General features: G+C 26.7%; 2 protein-coding genes across 7 annotated transcripts in view; one reads left to right on the top strand and one right to left on the bottom strand.

Moving 5' to 3' along the window:
• The window catches only part of LOC122715913 (segmentation protein cap'n'collar), a 74,852-nt gene that overhangs the window by 2,979 nt on the left and 56,058 nt on the right, over positions 1 to 15,815 (bottom strand). The gene's annotated exons all lie outside the window — the stretch shown is intronic.
• LOC122715914 (ATP-dependent RNA helicase vasa) lies at positions 12,104 to 15,815 on the top strand. The gene is made up of 4 exons (XM_043938502.1): positions 12,104 to 12,302; positions 13,114 to 13,173; positions 13,246 to 15,003; positions 15,144 to 15,815. The coding sequence occupies exons 2-4, from the start codon at positions 13,120 to 13,122 to the stop codon at positions 15,213 to 15,215; spliced, it is 1,884 nt and encodes a 627-aa protein (XP_043794437.1). The 5' UTR covers positions 12,104 to 12,302; positions 13,114 to 13,119; the 3' UTR covers positions 15,216 to 15,815.

The following is a 15,815-nucleotide window of genomic DNA, read 5'->3' as shown; positions in this document are numbered from 1 at the left end:
GTTCGAATACGTTTAACGATAAAAGAGAATCAAACAAGTAATATTTTTAAAATCTTTACAATATTCTATAATATAATGAGTTGAAAAATAATGTATATGCACGATTTTCATTAGCAAACAAAATAAAAATACGCGTACCGCAGAGGAAGGCTCAAGGTCCATTAGTCGCGTGGATTACTTGTTGATTAACCATGCCTATTTATACGTATTAGCTATATTTTAAGATTTATTAATTATTCAAGATAAAATATCATAACAAATTATGTAGAAAAATAAAGAAAACCATTATAAACAAGAATTATATTGATTTTACATGTTAATCTGGAATAAATTCATCTACATATGTAAATCAAAGATATCGAACAGGATACATCTGATCAAGAAATAAAAATATATGCATATAAAAATAAATACGAATGAAAATATTTGAATATAATCATCGTTATATTTTATTAAATATTCATATGTACACAGGCTAAAGACAATATTGTGATCGAAAAATAACATATTACGAAAAAAATATAAATTTGAAGAAAAATATCACTTTAGAACGTATGTCAAATATACGAGAAGAAGTTAATGTCGGAACGTTACTTTCAAAGATTAGGAACTCGGTCACACGAGCTTCGATAGAACGATCGTTGCGACGAACATTATAACTTGTAACGTCAGTTATAGCATAACGTTGGAATGCATACGAGCTATATCGGTCGAGCATCATGTCAGTACAACGACAAAAAATAATATATATATATATATATATATATATATAAATCTGAATTATTTTTTATCGTTAAAAAAGATTATAATTACTCATACTCAAATTTTGCATCGAATAAGAATTTTGATTAAATATAATATTGCAAATAGCTTGATATATTTTGACATTCTCAGAATAATTAATGTTTTTTTTTTTGTTCGATCGCTAATTTCTCTTTAATTTCAACTATAATCCGATTAATAAAAAATATCAAACGATGATTCATGATATATGAGAATAATTAAAAAAATTTAGTTTTTTTAATTTTCAATTTAATTGATCACAAAGTATAGATAGATGCATACTCATGTATTATTTATTATACGTTAGCACATCTTAATTTACGCTTTTTTTTCTTCATTTATAAGTTAAATCAAAATTCCCGTTTCTATATCTCTCGGAATAGTTTAGTGATGCAATATTTTTTTATAATTATGAAATTTTTTTTATATTCATCGTAACGTCTGTAGCATGAACACTCGTGTGACCGGGTTCTAAGATGCACTAGCACACTGATAATACGTTTCTTAGAATCATTCAGCACATTCAGCTGCCACAGAATCGTACGTGACTAAGATCAAGTTTCATTCGTTCTTATCAACTAATTTTGCGAAAGGAAATACAATGCTTTATTGCAATTTTTTTTCATTTCTCGGTATAATACTTGCTATATATTACATTTTATATTTTAAAATTATTAATTTTTAAAGACTTTCGTTTTTTTAGAAATATTAGTTTCTCAACAAATGTATTTATCACTTTATCGATACGAGAGAGAGAGAGAGAGAGAGACAGACAGACAGAGAGATAGAGATAGAGACAGAGAGACAGAGACAGAGACAGAGACAGACAGATAGACAGAGACAGACAGATATAAATATAATTTCTATATAAATTCTATTTCCAGAAATAATAATTTGACATTATCTATTACTATCGGAACGATAAAATTTTTTTGCGATTTTAATTAATCGTATTCATATACGCTCCATGATGTTTTTACAATTTACTCGATATTATTGTTGTTTTATTCATTCAGTTGTTATTATTTATAATTTTTCATTTATTATATTTATATTTTCATTATATTTATATTTTTTTATATCCAATAAGAAATTTTTTTATATTTTATTATATCCAATAAGAAATAAATTAATGTGACAAACAAATAAAATATAACATATAAATAAAAATATAACATATATGTATATATGTATATATGTATATATATATATATATATAAGCAAATTCACAGAGTAAATTGTTGAATCGCTGTGACTCAGCAGTTTTGATTTTAGCGATAAGTTATCAGACTTTCTTATTTACTCTTTAATAGAATATATACACGAGTAACGTAATATTATATAACGTTATTCTTATTGAAATAATTAATAATTCCTGTCTTACGCCGCTTAAATCAAACCCTATTCGAGTCTGATAGATTCAATCCTGGGTACAGAGTTAATCCAGAGTACATTTAGGTCGATGGCACATCAAACACGTGACGTACCATGCACATTGTGAACTATACCTAACTACTTACATATGTATATGTATATATACATATATGCACGAATTCCAAAGTTAACGCATTTATTACGTTTCTTTTCTCTTCCAAGTTGTGACAAATCAGCAAATTTATAGTATGTTATTTACATTTTTTTTTTTTTTTTTTAAATTTTTGATCGCAATTAGATCTAAATAATATAAAGAATCGATAAACGTACGATGTTCAAAACATCGAAATTGCAAATCACAGTAATTTACATAATTGATCTTTAATGTCAGACAAATAAAAAAAAACTGGCATAAAGTATAAAGTACGAAAATACCAGATATTCAATGATTGGATGAATCGAAATGCGTTTAAGTTTCATTCAGAAAAAAAATTACCTACTTGGTATATATACGATAACTCCCATAGTCGCCATTTAAGCTCCAGAAGAGCTTAATCCGAATCTTTTCTTCGATCGATCGATAGTTTCACCTTATTGTTAATAGTACATATAAACCGGTATTATATCTCGAGAATTTTCAAGGTACGGTAAACGGTACAATACGTGTAGGAGTGCATGTTCGAGAACGTCCAGCGTAAATGTATTTTCTCGTAGTAAGCAACTCTTTAGCACCTTTACTTTGCCAGATGTTCCTTTCTCTCTTTCACAACAATCTTCCACGGTATATTAAATTCACCTCCGTCGACGCATATTAATCACGTTCAAATAAACACAAATATACACTGTGTGTTCCTCTTTCTCGGACGATCACTTGGTCAAAAAAGCACAAATACAGTTTAAAAATCCTTGAGATTAACATTTAACCACGATCGCGATAGAATATTTGAACCTGTGATAATGATAGATTGGCATCGTTGGCGTCGCACTCGATATTAATAATACACAGTATGGAAATATCGTTAATCACGAATCGAATCGAATCGGAAATTGACGACGCGTTATAGTAGGTGAGGAAAAAAAAAAATTGAATATCAATGTAATACAAGAAGCGAAAGAAATTAGGTGAAACGGATTCCGTTTCATCGAATTATAATATTTATAGTTGGTCGAGTGGAAAACACGGGCGAGGATTCGTCGAATCGGACGATTTTTTGTTCTCGGAACGCATTACACCCGGTTAAACTCGGCACGATTAGCACAACATCGCGAGATACATAAGATAGGCATTCGATCGCGAACGCAGCGTAAACATTACTACGGTATGTAAGTACTCACTTAAGTTGGTGGCGCGTAGCCGAGAGGCTGACCCGGCGCGGGGCGTCACCACTCGCTTCAAGAGGCTGGTGACTAGCGTCACTTTTCACTTCGGTATTGGACGGACAACGACGGTGGGAGCGACGGCGTACGGCTACGTCGCGTGTCCACCGATTCGTCATACGACCAACTCGCCTTCCCTTCGACGATTCTTTCATCGATCACTACGAACTTACCGCATTTCGTATTAATCCGTTAAGTAATCTAACGCGTATCCGTGTGTCAAGGGACGATAACGAGATCGAACGTTACAATTTTGTCATTAACACTTACCGTCCGACGTCTGCCTCATTTTTCACGTAGATTACTTATCTATTTCGCGATAACGCTAATTAAATAATACAAATTAGATAAATTTGGGTCTAGCTTCATTTTTCATCCGAGCATCGTAATTGGCGGCTCGTATTACGAGAATTAAACGCGAAACCGATATCTTGTTATTCTATGAACGTCAATATTTGTATTATCGCGTAGGAAAATTCTATTGTTCGCGTATTGTTCGATTTATTTTCGTTATATCGAAATAGCATCGATCGCGGACAAGCAACACTTCAAAAACGAAAAACAAATTTACATTTCATTTTTGTTTTTAATGTTTATCGCTATCAAAGAAATAGTATAAAACTGACCTTGTTAAAAACAAACTTGTTTCAGCACGGTCTTGAACATGTATTATCGTTTATGCCGTTTCGCTATGATTGGACTTTAGAATTCTTTCTGATAAATGTTCGTGCTCTGAAAAAAATTGGAAACTTCCGTATGATATGTTACGTTCCGTTGTCTGCCGGATAAAACAAGCGAAATCATTCGATAGATACGATTTATGAATTTCATATCGATAATAATTATATATTATTCCATGATACCAAATGAAAAATTAAGAATCAATCGGTGAACATTTCTTATATTTAATAAATATAATAAATATGTAAGAACGTTATAAAAAAAAAAGATATAAGTATTTTTAATATTTATCTATGTTTATTAAAATAAATATAATAAGGAAATATTTAAATTTATTTATATAACGTATATATTTTGCACGAATAGAATAATAATAATATTTCTAATTTTATCAATGACATAATAGATTGCTTTAGAAATACTCGTATTTCATATATTACAAAGCGTTAGAGTTCTTTCTATAATACGCATACCTCGTGAAAACGATCAATTGTTTTTTTTTCTTCGTTATAAAACCTAATATTATTAATAATAACATATTTTTAATACATATCGCAATTATTTGATCGATAAATGTAATTATAGTAATTATGTGATATAATTATAAAAACCACGTGATTTTAACGAATAATTGTAATAAATAAATAATAAATTGTATTTTAAATATTTAAATATTCACGAATTAAAAACAAAAAGAAATCCTAATTATAAATTAATAACGTTATATTGAATTCAAAAATGGTCAAAGTGAAATTTGGTTACAATGTAATATTATCAAATGATTCCTATTTATTTTAATTTATTTCTATTGATAAAATTTTCCGAGATTTAGACAATACGACGATGACGAGAACAATTAACGTCTTGTCTATATAATATAATGTCTATGATAATCGTGCAATATAACAGAGTAAGGAAACGTAACTACATAAGTATGCAGCTAACAGTCATTCGTACTTTCACCGCTGTTCGTGGGTGTAGTTTTGCAAACTTATCTCGCGCGTCTATGTAATTATTCCTTTTGTTTTGCATACTCTGTTGTTTCGCGTAGACAAAAGTTCAAAATGCAGAAAACGATTTTTTCAAAAATATTAACAGGAAATATAGAACTCATCCAATCTAATTAAAACGAAATGTATTCGTACTTTTTACCATTTCTTGCTAATTATTCATTTTTATCTTTGACACGTGTCAATTATGTATCGTAACAATACATCCATAATACCACCGCAATACAAATCTATCCAATACTAGCTGCGTCATCTTAAAATTTTCAAGGACGAACGATTGTTTCTTAGATTATTGTTTCGCGATGTAAAAATGCGAAAATAGATTGTAAATTTCTATTGCGATCTAATAATTCCAATTAGAAAATATCGCGTAGTAGATGTTTTACCAACCGTTCATTTCTTAATATCTAAATATTCTATCAAGATGTTTAATATCTTATCGTGCGAACGATAAAATTTCAGGAGATCGCCCTTGTAAAAAAACTTGATGACGTGCGAACATTTCTCTTCTATATATATATATATATATATAGTATATATTTTACGAATAAGATGCGTACTGTAAGCCAAATATTCGCGCACAAACCCTTATTCTCAAAATTCATCTGTAGCAAACTAGAGGAGAAGCCTTTCGAATAACCGAGGTCGCGTGACTAAGCATCTCAAATATGGATGCGATATCTGTTCGCAAACCTCGCCAAGTGATAATAAAACACATGCGGTCGCGCATGTAACTATTTATAGCGATGGTTTCCGAGTTGATTTTGCATGACGCGACAAAGTTTTTCTTTTTAATACTTAATTCTTATCTGTGTAAAAAAAGAAAATTTATACGGATCGATGTTTTGATCTATTTGAATTATAGCATTGTTTTTCGAAACGTCGATTCTTAAGAAACATCGAACAAACATCGTTCGGTGTTCGAAATATCGGAAAGGATAGATTGATACGGTAAACGAGTTGCGAGAGATTGGTAAAAAAAAAATTGAAAAACGTTTCAACCATATTTTTAAGTGTTAATTAATTACGACAGAAGCGTAAATTTATGCGTACAAATGAGAAGCTGTGAGACGGAGGAGCAAAAAATGACACACCTGTGTAAGACACGTGACTCGTGAAAAGTTCGAAAAACAAATAGCTAACGTTTGTTATGGCAGATACCGCAAATATCGAGTTGAATTCAATAGCGAGTGCTAATTGATCAAGTATGCCATGTGGAATGTATAAAGAAAACAACATTGCGAAATTGGAACGATGGCGCTTCACGACTCGATCGTGGCCTACAGTTGATAACCGATTATCATATCGACAAAATAACATTGAATCGATGACCTAGCGTTCACGATGATACTTATTTTAAATTACAAAAAAAAAAGCAGAGAGAGAAAGAAGGAAACTATGGAGGGAGGTAGACGAATAAATAACTAGAACGTTATACAACAAAACTGCACGATAAATCGTACGATATACTATATACAATTATGTCTAAAAGTAATCCAATATCGGTATAATTTTGAATTCTATATCTGATATTTAAATAATACTCGTCTATATAATGCAAGTAGTATAATGCAAGAGTAGTTTGCATATATGCGAACAGTCTATCAACCAAATCAATTTGTTCTTGACAAATTTAAACAATTTCATCTCGTGTACATCACAAACTTACTATAATTCGATGTTTAAAAGCACTAGTAACGCACGTGTCTTTTATCTATTTACCAATCAAATAAATGATACGTATAAGACTGCAGTCTCTTTATCAGATAATATGTTGATACACGTAAAATGTTGAAAAATTTAAAGATAAAGTTTTACTCTGTAATATAATAAATATTGTCGTTAATATCGTAAAATCTTAAAATCCTATTATTTATTTTATAATTACATTAACACTTTATAATCGTATAAAAATTAACAAAACTAATCTCCTATTCGTTCAAATTATAATTTTATGGAAAATCTTTTCCAATTCCTATAAAATTTACTATAAAATTTTTTTATCCCAAATCGCTTATTTCTTATTTGTTTCTTCAATCATTATTTTCAATCAATAAAGTTTTATTGTAAAAATAATTAAAGAGTGACTCTCTTAACATCAAAAATTAAATAATTCTAATAAAGTTTTCAATCATTTTTCATTCAATCAATTTTTTTTCAGCAATAAAATGTTTTGTTGTAAAATTGGTTTTTTATATAAACCAATTCATAATAATACTTTATATGGCAAATATTTTGAAAAGGTTAAATATAGATATATAACACATAATTTCTAAATTAACATAGATTTGATAACCACTGCATAAATGCTTCAAATAAACAAAGATCTCTTAGAATTGAGACTAGAATGATGTCATTCAGGACATTATACGTATATATAATACTTAGTTTCATACACTATTAAATTAGAAATTTTTTTTACTAATTTTTTTTTTAACTATTTTATAAATTATTTTATCATAAAAAGATCGATATATGTTGACAAAAGAAAATATTGCGAAAATCAGAATTTAAAATTTATTTACAAGTTATTATTGTATACTAAAATGATTTATTCGACCTTGAGTAACTGGTCTTTTACAAGAAATATAAATAAATTTTACTGAGTCATGAAACAGTATTGTGATTCTATTTTAATGATAATCAATTTAGTTACAAATATAACATATTTATATTTATCTATGCTTTAAATTGTTAGCGTTAAAATTATAGAACACTTTAATCGCATAATTATATTAAATAATAATATTAAATTATTTTTATTATATTAAAGTATCATGCAATATAATTTCTTAATATGTTCGATAATTATCCAAATTCATTTTTATTGTGCACTCTCGAAAAACGTTTAATTTAGACAAAAATATTATTAATTATCAGTTATGAATTGAATTCTATTATTTAAATAACTTAAACAAATTTAAAGCTTAAAGTTCTACACGTTCGGGTAGTAATTTGGACAATTCGACTTAAAATTAAATTTATCTCTAAATTTTAAATGTCAAAGCAAATTCGAAATTCGATTAAATTATCTATTTATCAATTGTACATAAGAAGTAACGTTCGAGCTTAATCGGCTTACAATAAAAGAAGTACTGATGAAGGATGCGGACAAATGGGTTCCTTTATTCTATCTGAAGAGTATCTAACTTGGAATCACCGGTACAACGAGTGAATCAATTTCGTTCTATTATTACGATCGGCTGACGAGATGCAATGGCAAAAGAAGGGAATGAGTCACTTGTGCCGGCTTGTGACACACATATGCGAATACAACCGCATTCCCGTATATATGTGTACCGATACTGTGATACATACGTATACGCGAAACTCGTTCGAGTCCTAACTTAAGCCATGGATAATTCTACTGGCAATAATCATTGCAGCCCCTTCTTCTTTCATTACTCATCGTAGCAACGAATCATGCAAATCACGTTTCGAGTAAACATTCATACCGTGCAAGTCTGAACATCGCCACGATATCATTTCTATTTGAAATATACTTTTCCCAAATATTTGTATAATACATGGCTGTAATTACATTTAATGATCATTATTTCTTCGATTCAGATATATATTATATCTAAAGTATCTAAACTATATATAGGTGGACAAGTCGATAAATAATAAATGCGATATAATTATAATAAATTATGAATCCATTCATTTAGATCAATGTTTTCCTGATTGATTATGACATATCAATATATCGCGAAAATATTTCAGATATATCATAAAAATTACATATATTTTACTATGATATATATTTCTAAATATACAATTATAAATACTTTTATATATGATATTTTTTTTTAAATATTTTCTTTTTTTTTTTTGAACATTGATATCAATGAACAATCTCATTGAACAAATTAAATGAAAAGAAATATCAAAATATTATTAAAAAAAAAAATATTATTAATTCAAATAGATAAAAATTTTTATTTTATAATTTCATTTCAAGAATTATAATTTTGATAAATGAAGAGCCAATTATTTTTAAAATGATTTATTAACTTGAAAAGATTAAGAAACATTGATTTAAATATACAAATATTATATGATGCATATTTCAAATGTAAAAATTTGCCGATTCATCGAACGCTATGAATGTATAATTATCATTATATTAATACAGTTCTCATCATTTAATAAAATTAATTAACATTTATTTTCACATTTAATTTTTATTACGCGTGCGAAAATCTATAGATTTTTATATAAAAATAATAAATAACGTGCAATCTCTCAAATTATATTCTTACAATATTTTATTATTATTTCCCTTTTTTTTCCTAGTTACTATAATTTTAATGTCATTTATGCAAAAAATAAATATATAACAGAATAATAAATATATAAATATATATAATATAAAATAAATATATAACAGATAATAAAATAAATAATGTATTTGTAAAAAACATATAAATTTGAAAAATTAAACATTTTAATTTACAAAAAATTTACAAAAAATCACATCTTTTTTAAGAGCTTGATTTTTTTTTTAGTGATATTATAAACATAAATTATATTAACACAAATTGTCTTTTTAAACACTCGAAAAAGGTATGATATAAAACAGTTTCAAAGTTTATTTTATTACTATTCAAGGACGCAATGGAATACGTGGATTGCCTGTATGCCATCTGGATAGTGTCAATAGTCACTTCGATATAATAAAGGACAATCGAGTTGTAAAAATAAATGTGTATTTTTTTGTGTAATTTAATACAGTTTTTTCAACCAAGAATTTTTTCAATCATCTATACATATAAAACCATCTATACATAAAATATAAATTGTTATAAATTTAACTTTAATTTTAATTTTTCTTAAACAAATTTTAATTAATTATTAATTAAACTATAAATCGTAATATTGTGTTTTTTATAATGTTATTTATGATTTTTTTATTACAATTAATTAATAATTAATTATTAATTATGAAGTAGATTAATTTATATCAATCAATATTTTTTTTATTACAATATCAAAGGTTTTGCGAATAATAAAATTTTTTTATTTATTATTATTTGATTAAATTAACAATATTATAAATATTTTTTAAATATTTTTTTTTATGTCCATATTATATATTTATTTTTTTAATGAAGAAAATTAATATTTTTTTTATAATAAAAATTAATGAAGTTTTTAGAAAACGATTATAATTTATCCGTATCACTTAAATATTTGCGCATTGCTACTGATTAAAAAAAAAGTACAAATATAGATGTAAATATGTACTTACATATTTACATATAGTATACGTAATATAGCATATAAATAAAAATATGAAATATCTAATAAAAATAATTTAATGATAATTTTTTTTTAGTAATTATATTATTAATAGATAGATTATTATTTTAAACAAAGTTATAATCACTTATAAAAAAAAAAATATTATAAGAATTATAATATAAAGAATTATCACATCAATTAATTTTATACTTTATATAGATTTTAAATATATATATTCAATAATAATAATGCCAACTTACTTATATTAATAATTATGATTTTAAATTTTATTGAAATATAGAATTTTTTCTATATTGCAAAAATAAAAGTCTATATTGTTTTCGCAAAATAATTAAGAAAAAGTAAAATAATATTAGATAACAATATTTGTAAACATTAGACTATACAGTAAAAAAAAAAAAGATGCTAAAATTTGTATTTCTGTAAATGTTTAGAATTTATGTAAATGTTATATATATATGTAATAATTGTATCATAAAAATATTAAAGTTTTAGATAGAGATAAATGTATCAATATATTAATAATAATGATTCAACTAAATTTCAAAAAATTAAAGAAAAATTTATAGTTTTTATTCGATAATTATTTGATATAATTATTTTATGTGATAATTTAGAAATCTTTTATAATTTTATTTATAAATAAAATTTTTATAAAAAATCAATTATAATATTATTATTATAGAAGATTAAAATATAATTATTAAAATATAATTCCTTTAATTAATATACAATTATATACACTTAATATATGCAATCATTAAATGTGTGCAATATTATATATCAATAAATAAAATTAATGTCAAAGTAAAAGATTGTATTAATATAAGTATATCATAAAAAAAGATAAAATCTAATTGAAAAATTATATCACATATTATATTAATATACAATTTTTTATAATTCTGTAATCAATTATGATGTAATTTAAATATTGTAAACTACGAATTACATTACATATTAAAATTGACCGTCGATGAATTGAAAAACACATTGTAGACAAAGAAAATTCGCCCTTGAATATTAATGGTCTTTTATCTGAAGCAACGTTTACAAACATTTTCAAGTGGTTTAAGCTTAGCTAAACAGAGAATAACGTACTTTCAAGTTTTTATTTCAATATAAATGATATTATGTTGGTATTAGAAACGTTGTTAAAGATCCAAAAATAATTTTATCTCGAATATAAATTATGTGAAGAAAAAAAAAAATAAATAAAATAAGAAAAAAGATTTTTCTTCATAATATAATTCATAAGTAATTTTATAAAAAGAATTGTACTAGTGGAAACAATATGAATTTATTAATATGAACAATATTGTAAAAAGTGAAATGAAAATGAAATGAAAATTATATCATTATTTCTATAATTAAGAAATTTTTTTGAATTTGTCTAATAACGTGAATTATTTCGTTTAAATAAATTATTAATAAATTTTTAATATAAATATATTTTTTCATTATTAAAAATTTCATTATTTCAAATTGTTATTTCAATTACAATTCAAAAAAGGCACAGGTTCATTAAAACCTTATTACATATCTGAAGGAATGAAACGCAGTGCAGAAAACGCATGCGCATTGATTCAATACTCGATAGCTGATTCGCCAGAATTTTTTTCCTTTAAGTTGGCTGCTCTGTCAGCTCTTTGTTCATAGTGGCAACGGTTGAACATTGTCAGCGTTTCTACTCTTACGGTTGGGCGGTCTCATTCGTCTTTCGACAGTTGCGGAAGACGATCTGTATTATCGATTTGTTCGATTTTTTCAAATAAACCTCGCTTATCTTCCTTCGTCAACAATCAAAAAGTAAGTTTTTTTCAAATTAAAGTAACAATTATTCATACTTAATATTGATCAGCCATATTTGCCGGTAATTATGTTTTGTTTTACTGATATGCACGTGTCATATTTACTATGATTTAAAATTGGATATATTTAATTAGTACTGAATGTCACTTATATATATTTAAACAAAAAAATATCGGATAAAATGAAGTTCAATATTATGTGAACAATTAATGTTTTATATTTTTACAAATAAATATTTTGCATTGAAGGATTCAAACAAAGCAATACTAAAGAGGGGGGTAAATTATTGGGTCAGAGAAGAAAAAAAGTCAACAAAACTGTTTTGTTTTGTAGATTTTTTCTTTTTGTTAAATTTTCAAAGCAAGTAGTTGATATTTACGTAAAAACAAATATATTCTATAGTTTATATCGATTTTTCTGTGAGGCAGTTTTTTTATAAATTACATTTAGAATTAAACTTCTTATAAATTGTTCATTAATAATGGTTCCGGTATTTTTAACCATTTTTAAAATAAATATAATCATTGTACTAGATAAAAATTTTAGTAAATTTAAAATCAATATTTTATCATGAATATATATGTGAGTGTTATTATGTATATATGATACACACACACACACACACACACACACAAAAACAAATACACATACACACACGAAACGGTTCTATTATTCGTAATATTTCTAAGAAATTTTGTTGTATAATATTTTTTAAAATTTTTATATCGAATATTATTTATAAGTTTTATGATTATAGTTTTTTTTTGCAAATTCTTATTGTAAAATTACAATAAATAAATTTTTACAGAATATAATGGCTGATGATTGGGGGAAAACTGTTTCTTATAATGAAAAAGATCAATCTTACGTAAGTGCAAATTTTTTCATTTAATAAATAATTAATAATAATTAATTAATTGTATATTCATTTTTATATTAGTTTGATGAAGGTGGACGTAGTTATGGAAAGGGAAGAGGATTTATAATACAAAATAACAATAACGATGATTGGCCTGTGGGTAAAAAAAATTGCAACAGTGAAACTATAAATGATGGTGAATTTAATGATGAAACTTACTGGCAATGTGACGATAAGAAGACTGAGATTGAAGAAACTGGTAGAGGTAGAGGAAGAGGTCATGGTAAAGGAGGATCTAGAGGAAGAGGAAGCAATCGTGGAAGAACAGGATTTAATAATAGAAATAAAGATGGTGATGATAATAATGATTATGAGGATAACGATTATGGTAATCAGGATAGAAACGATAGACGAAAAAAAACATTTGCTGCTCGAGAAGATAACGACGAGGAAGAAGTACAAAAGCCTAAGGAACAATATATTCCACCAGAATTACCTAGCGATGAAAAATTATTTGAAAATGGTGTCGAGATAGGCATTAATTTTGATAAATATGATAATATTCAGGTTAACGTGAGTGGAGAGAATGTACCTCAACCGATAGAAAGTTTTGAGGCAGCTGGCCTTAGAAATATTGTTTTAGACAATATAAAAAAGTCTGGATATAAAAAACCTACTCCTGTACAGAAACATGCTTTGCCAATTATTATGAATGGTAGAGATTTAATGGCTTGTGCCCAAACTGGTTCAGGAAAAACTGCTGCATTCGCAGTCCCTATTATAAATACATTATTAGAGAGATCTGTCGATTTGGTTGTAACTTCGACATATTGCGAACCACAAGTTGTCATCGTGTCGCCAACTCGAGAACTTACCATACAAATATGGCAACAAATTGTTAAATTTTCACTCAATTCAATTTTGAAAACTGTAGTTGCATATGGTGGAACATCTGTTATGCATCAAAGAGGAAAGCTCTCCGCTGGTTGCCACATACTTGTAGCAACACCTGGAAGATTATTAGATTTTGTGGAAAAAGGAAGAGTAAAATTTTCTTCTGTACAATTTCTCGTATTGGATGAAGCTGACCGTATGTTAGACATGGGATTTTTACCTAGTATCGAAAAGATGGTGGACCATGAGACTATGGTTCCTTTAGGTGAAAGGCAGACATTAATGTTTTCTGCCACTTTCCCGGATGAAGTGCAACATTTGGCAAGAAGATTTTTAAACAATTATTTGTTCCTTGCGGTTGGTATCGTAGGTGGAGCTTGTTCAGACGTGGAACAAAACTTTTACGAAGTTGCTAGAAATAAGAAAAAAGACTTGCTAAAAGAAATATTAGAAAGAGAAAATGATTCAGGTACATTAGGCGGCACTCTAGTATTCGTTGAGATGAAAAAGAAAGCCGATTTTATTGCTGTTTTCTTATCAGAGAATAATTATCCTACTACCAGTATTCATGGCGATAGATTACAAAGACAAAGGGAAGAAGCATTAGCTGATTTTAAAAGTGGAAGGATGTCCATTTTAGTAGCTACAGCGGTTGCTGCAAGAGGTTTAGACATTAAAAATGTTTCGCACGTTATAAATTACGATTTGCCAAAAGGGATTGACGAATACGTTCATCGAATTGGAAGAACTGGACGTGTAGGAAATCGAGGACGAGCGACTTCTTTCTTCGATCCTGAAGAAGATGCACCATTGCGAGGTGATCTTGTCAGAATATTGAAACAAGCAAATCAATCCGTACCGGATTGGTTAATGGGTGGAAACGCGAATAGAAATTTCATGCCTGGAAGAGGTATAAGCAAATTTGGAGGTGAAGATGTTAGAGAGGTATGTGTATATATATATTTTTTCATTCTAATATTGTAAATGAAATTAAATATAATAGTAATTAGAAAATAAATAATATGTATATATGTATGTATGTATATGTATATATATATGTATATATATATAATATTTGTATATAGTCTGAAGCATTCGCGGAAGAATATACGGAAGAAGCGTATTCCGTACCACAAGAACCGGAAGAAGAATGGTAGAAAATTTATTTTTTTCATCTACATATATTTTATCGTATTACTCTTAGAAACAGGGTAGTAAGCTTTGTTTCTTTATTCGCTAAGTCAGAGGTACAAAGAATTTTCTATTCATTATATTTTTATATATTTAACGTTAATAATCCAACAAGATTAATACATTAATAATAACTTTTTTTTTATCTAAATAAACAGTAATTAATAACTTATTTATATGAAATAGACTGGATTGTAAACTTGTTTAGAACTATAAGTTACATACGAGATAATATAATGTTAGTTTTGTTGATGCGAAGAGTTTAACTTTAAGAGATAATAATGCAATTTGCGAAAACGTTCCAATTGTATTTTTGAATACAAGTTTATCTTATTGTATCGATCGTACAAATATTAGCTTTTAAGACCAAATCATGAAATTATTATACGTAAAGACACAACACTTTATTTTATAAAACGGTACTCTCTAATATTATGTTAAGTGTTTTGTACGTTCCTTTTTATAATAAAAAGTTGCAACGACGAATTATTTTGAATATTTTTTATTCATTTGTAAAAAAAAAAAAAATAAAATAAAATATCGAAAAGAGTCCTTTTATAATTTTA

This window comes from Apis laboriosa, unplaced genomic scaffold (genome assembly GCF_014066325.1).
Source record: "Apis laboriosa isolate Shangri-la unplaced genomic scaffold, ASM1406632v1 scaffold40_cov151, whole genome shotgun sequence".
NCBI classification, from domain to species: domain Eukaryota; kingdom Metazoa; phylum Arthropoda; class Insecta; order Hymenoptera; family Apidae; genus Apis; species Apis laboriosa.
This window is presented reverse-complemented; position numbering and strand designations above follow the sequence as displayed.

Bases quoted from the DNA above. Each gene is read 5' to 3' on its own strand.
- LOC122715914 (XM_043938502.1), top strand. From the start codon at position 13,120: ATGGCTGATGATTGGGGGAAAACTGTTTCTTATAATGAAAAAGATCAA. The intron at 13,174-13,245 runs GTAAGTGCAAAT...TTTTTATATTAG, and splicing joins ATGAAAAAGATCAATCTTAC to TTTGATGAAGGTGGACGTAG. The intron at 15,004-15,143 runs GTATGTGTATAT...ATTTGTATATAG, and splicing joins GAGGTGAAGATGTTAGAGAG to TCTGAAGCATTCGCGGAAGA.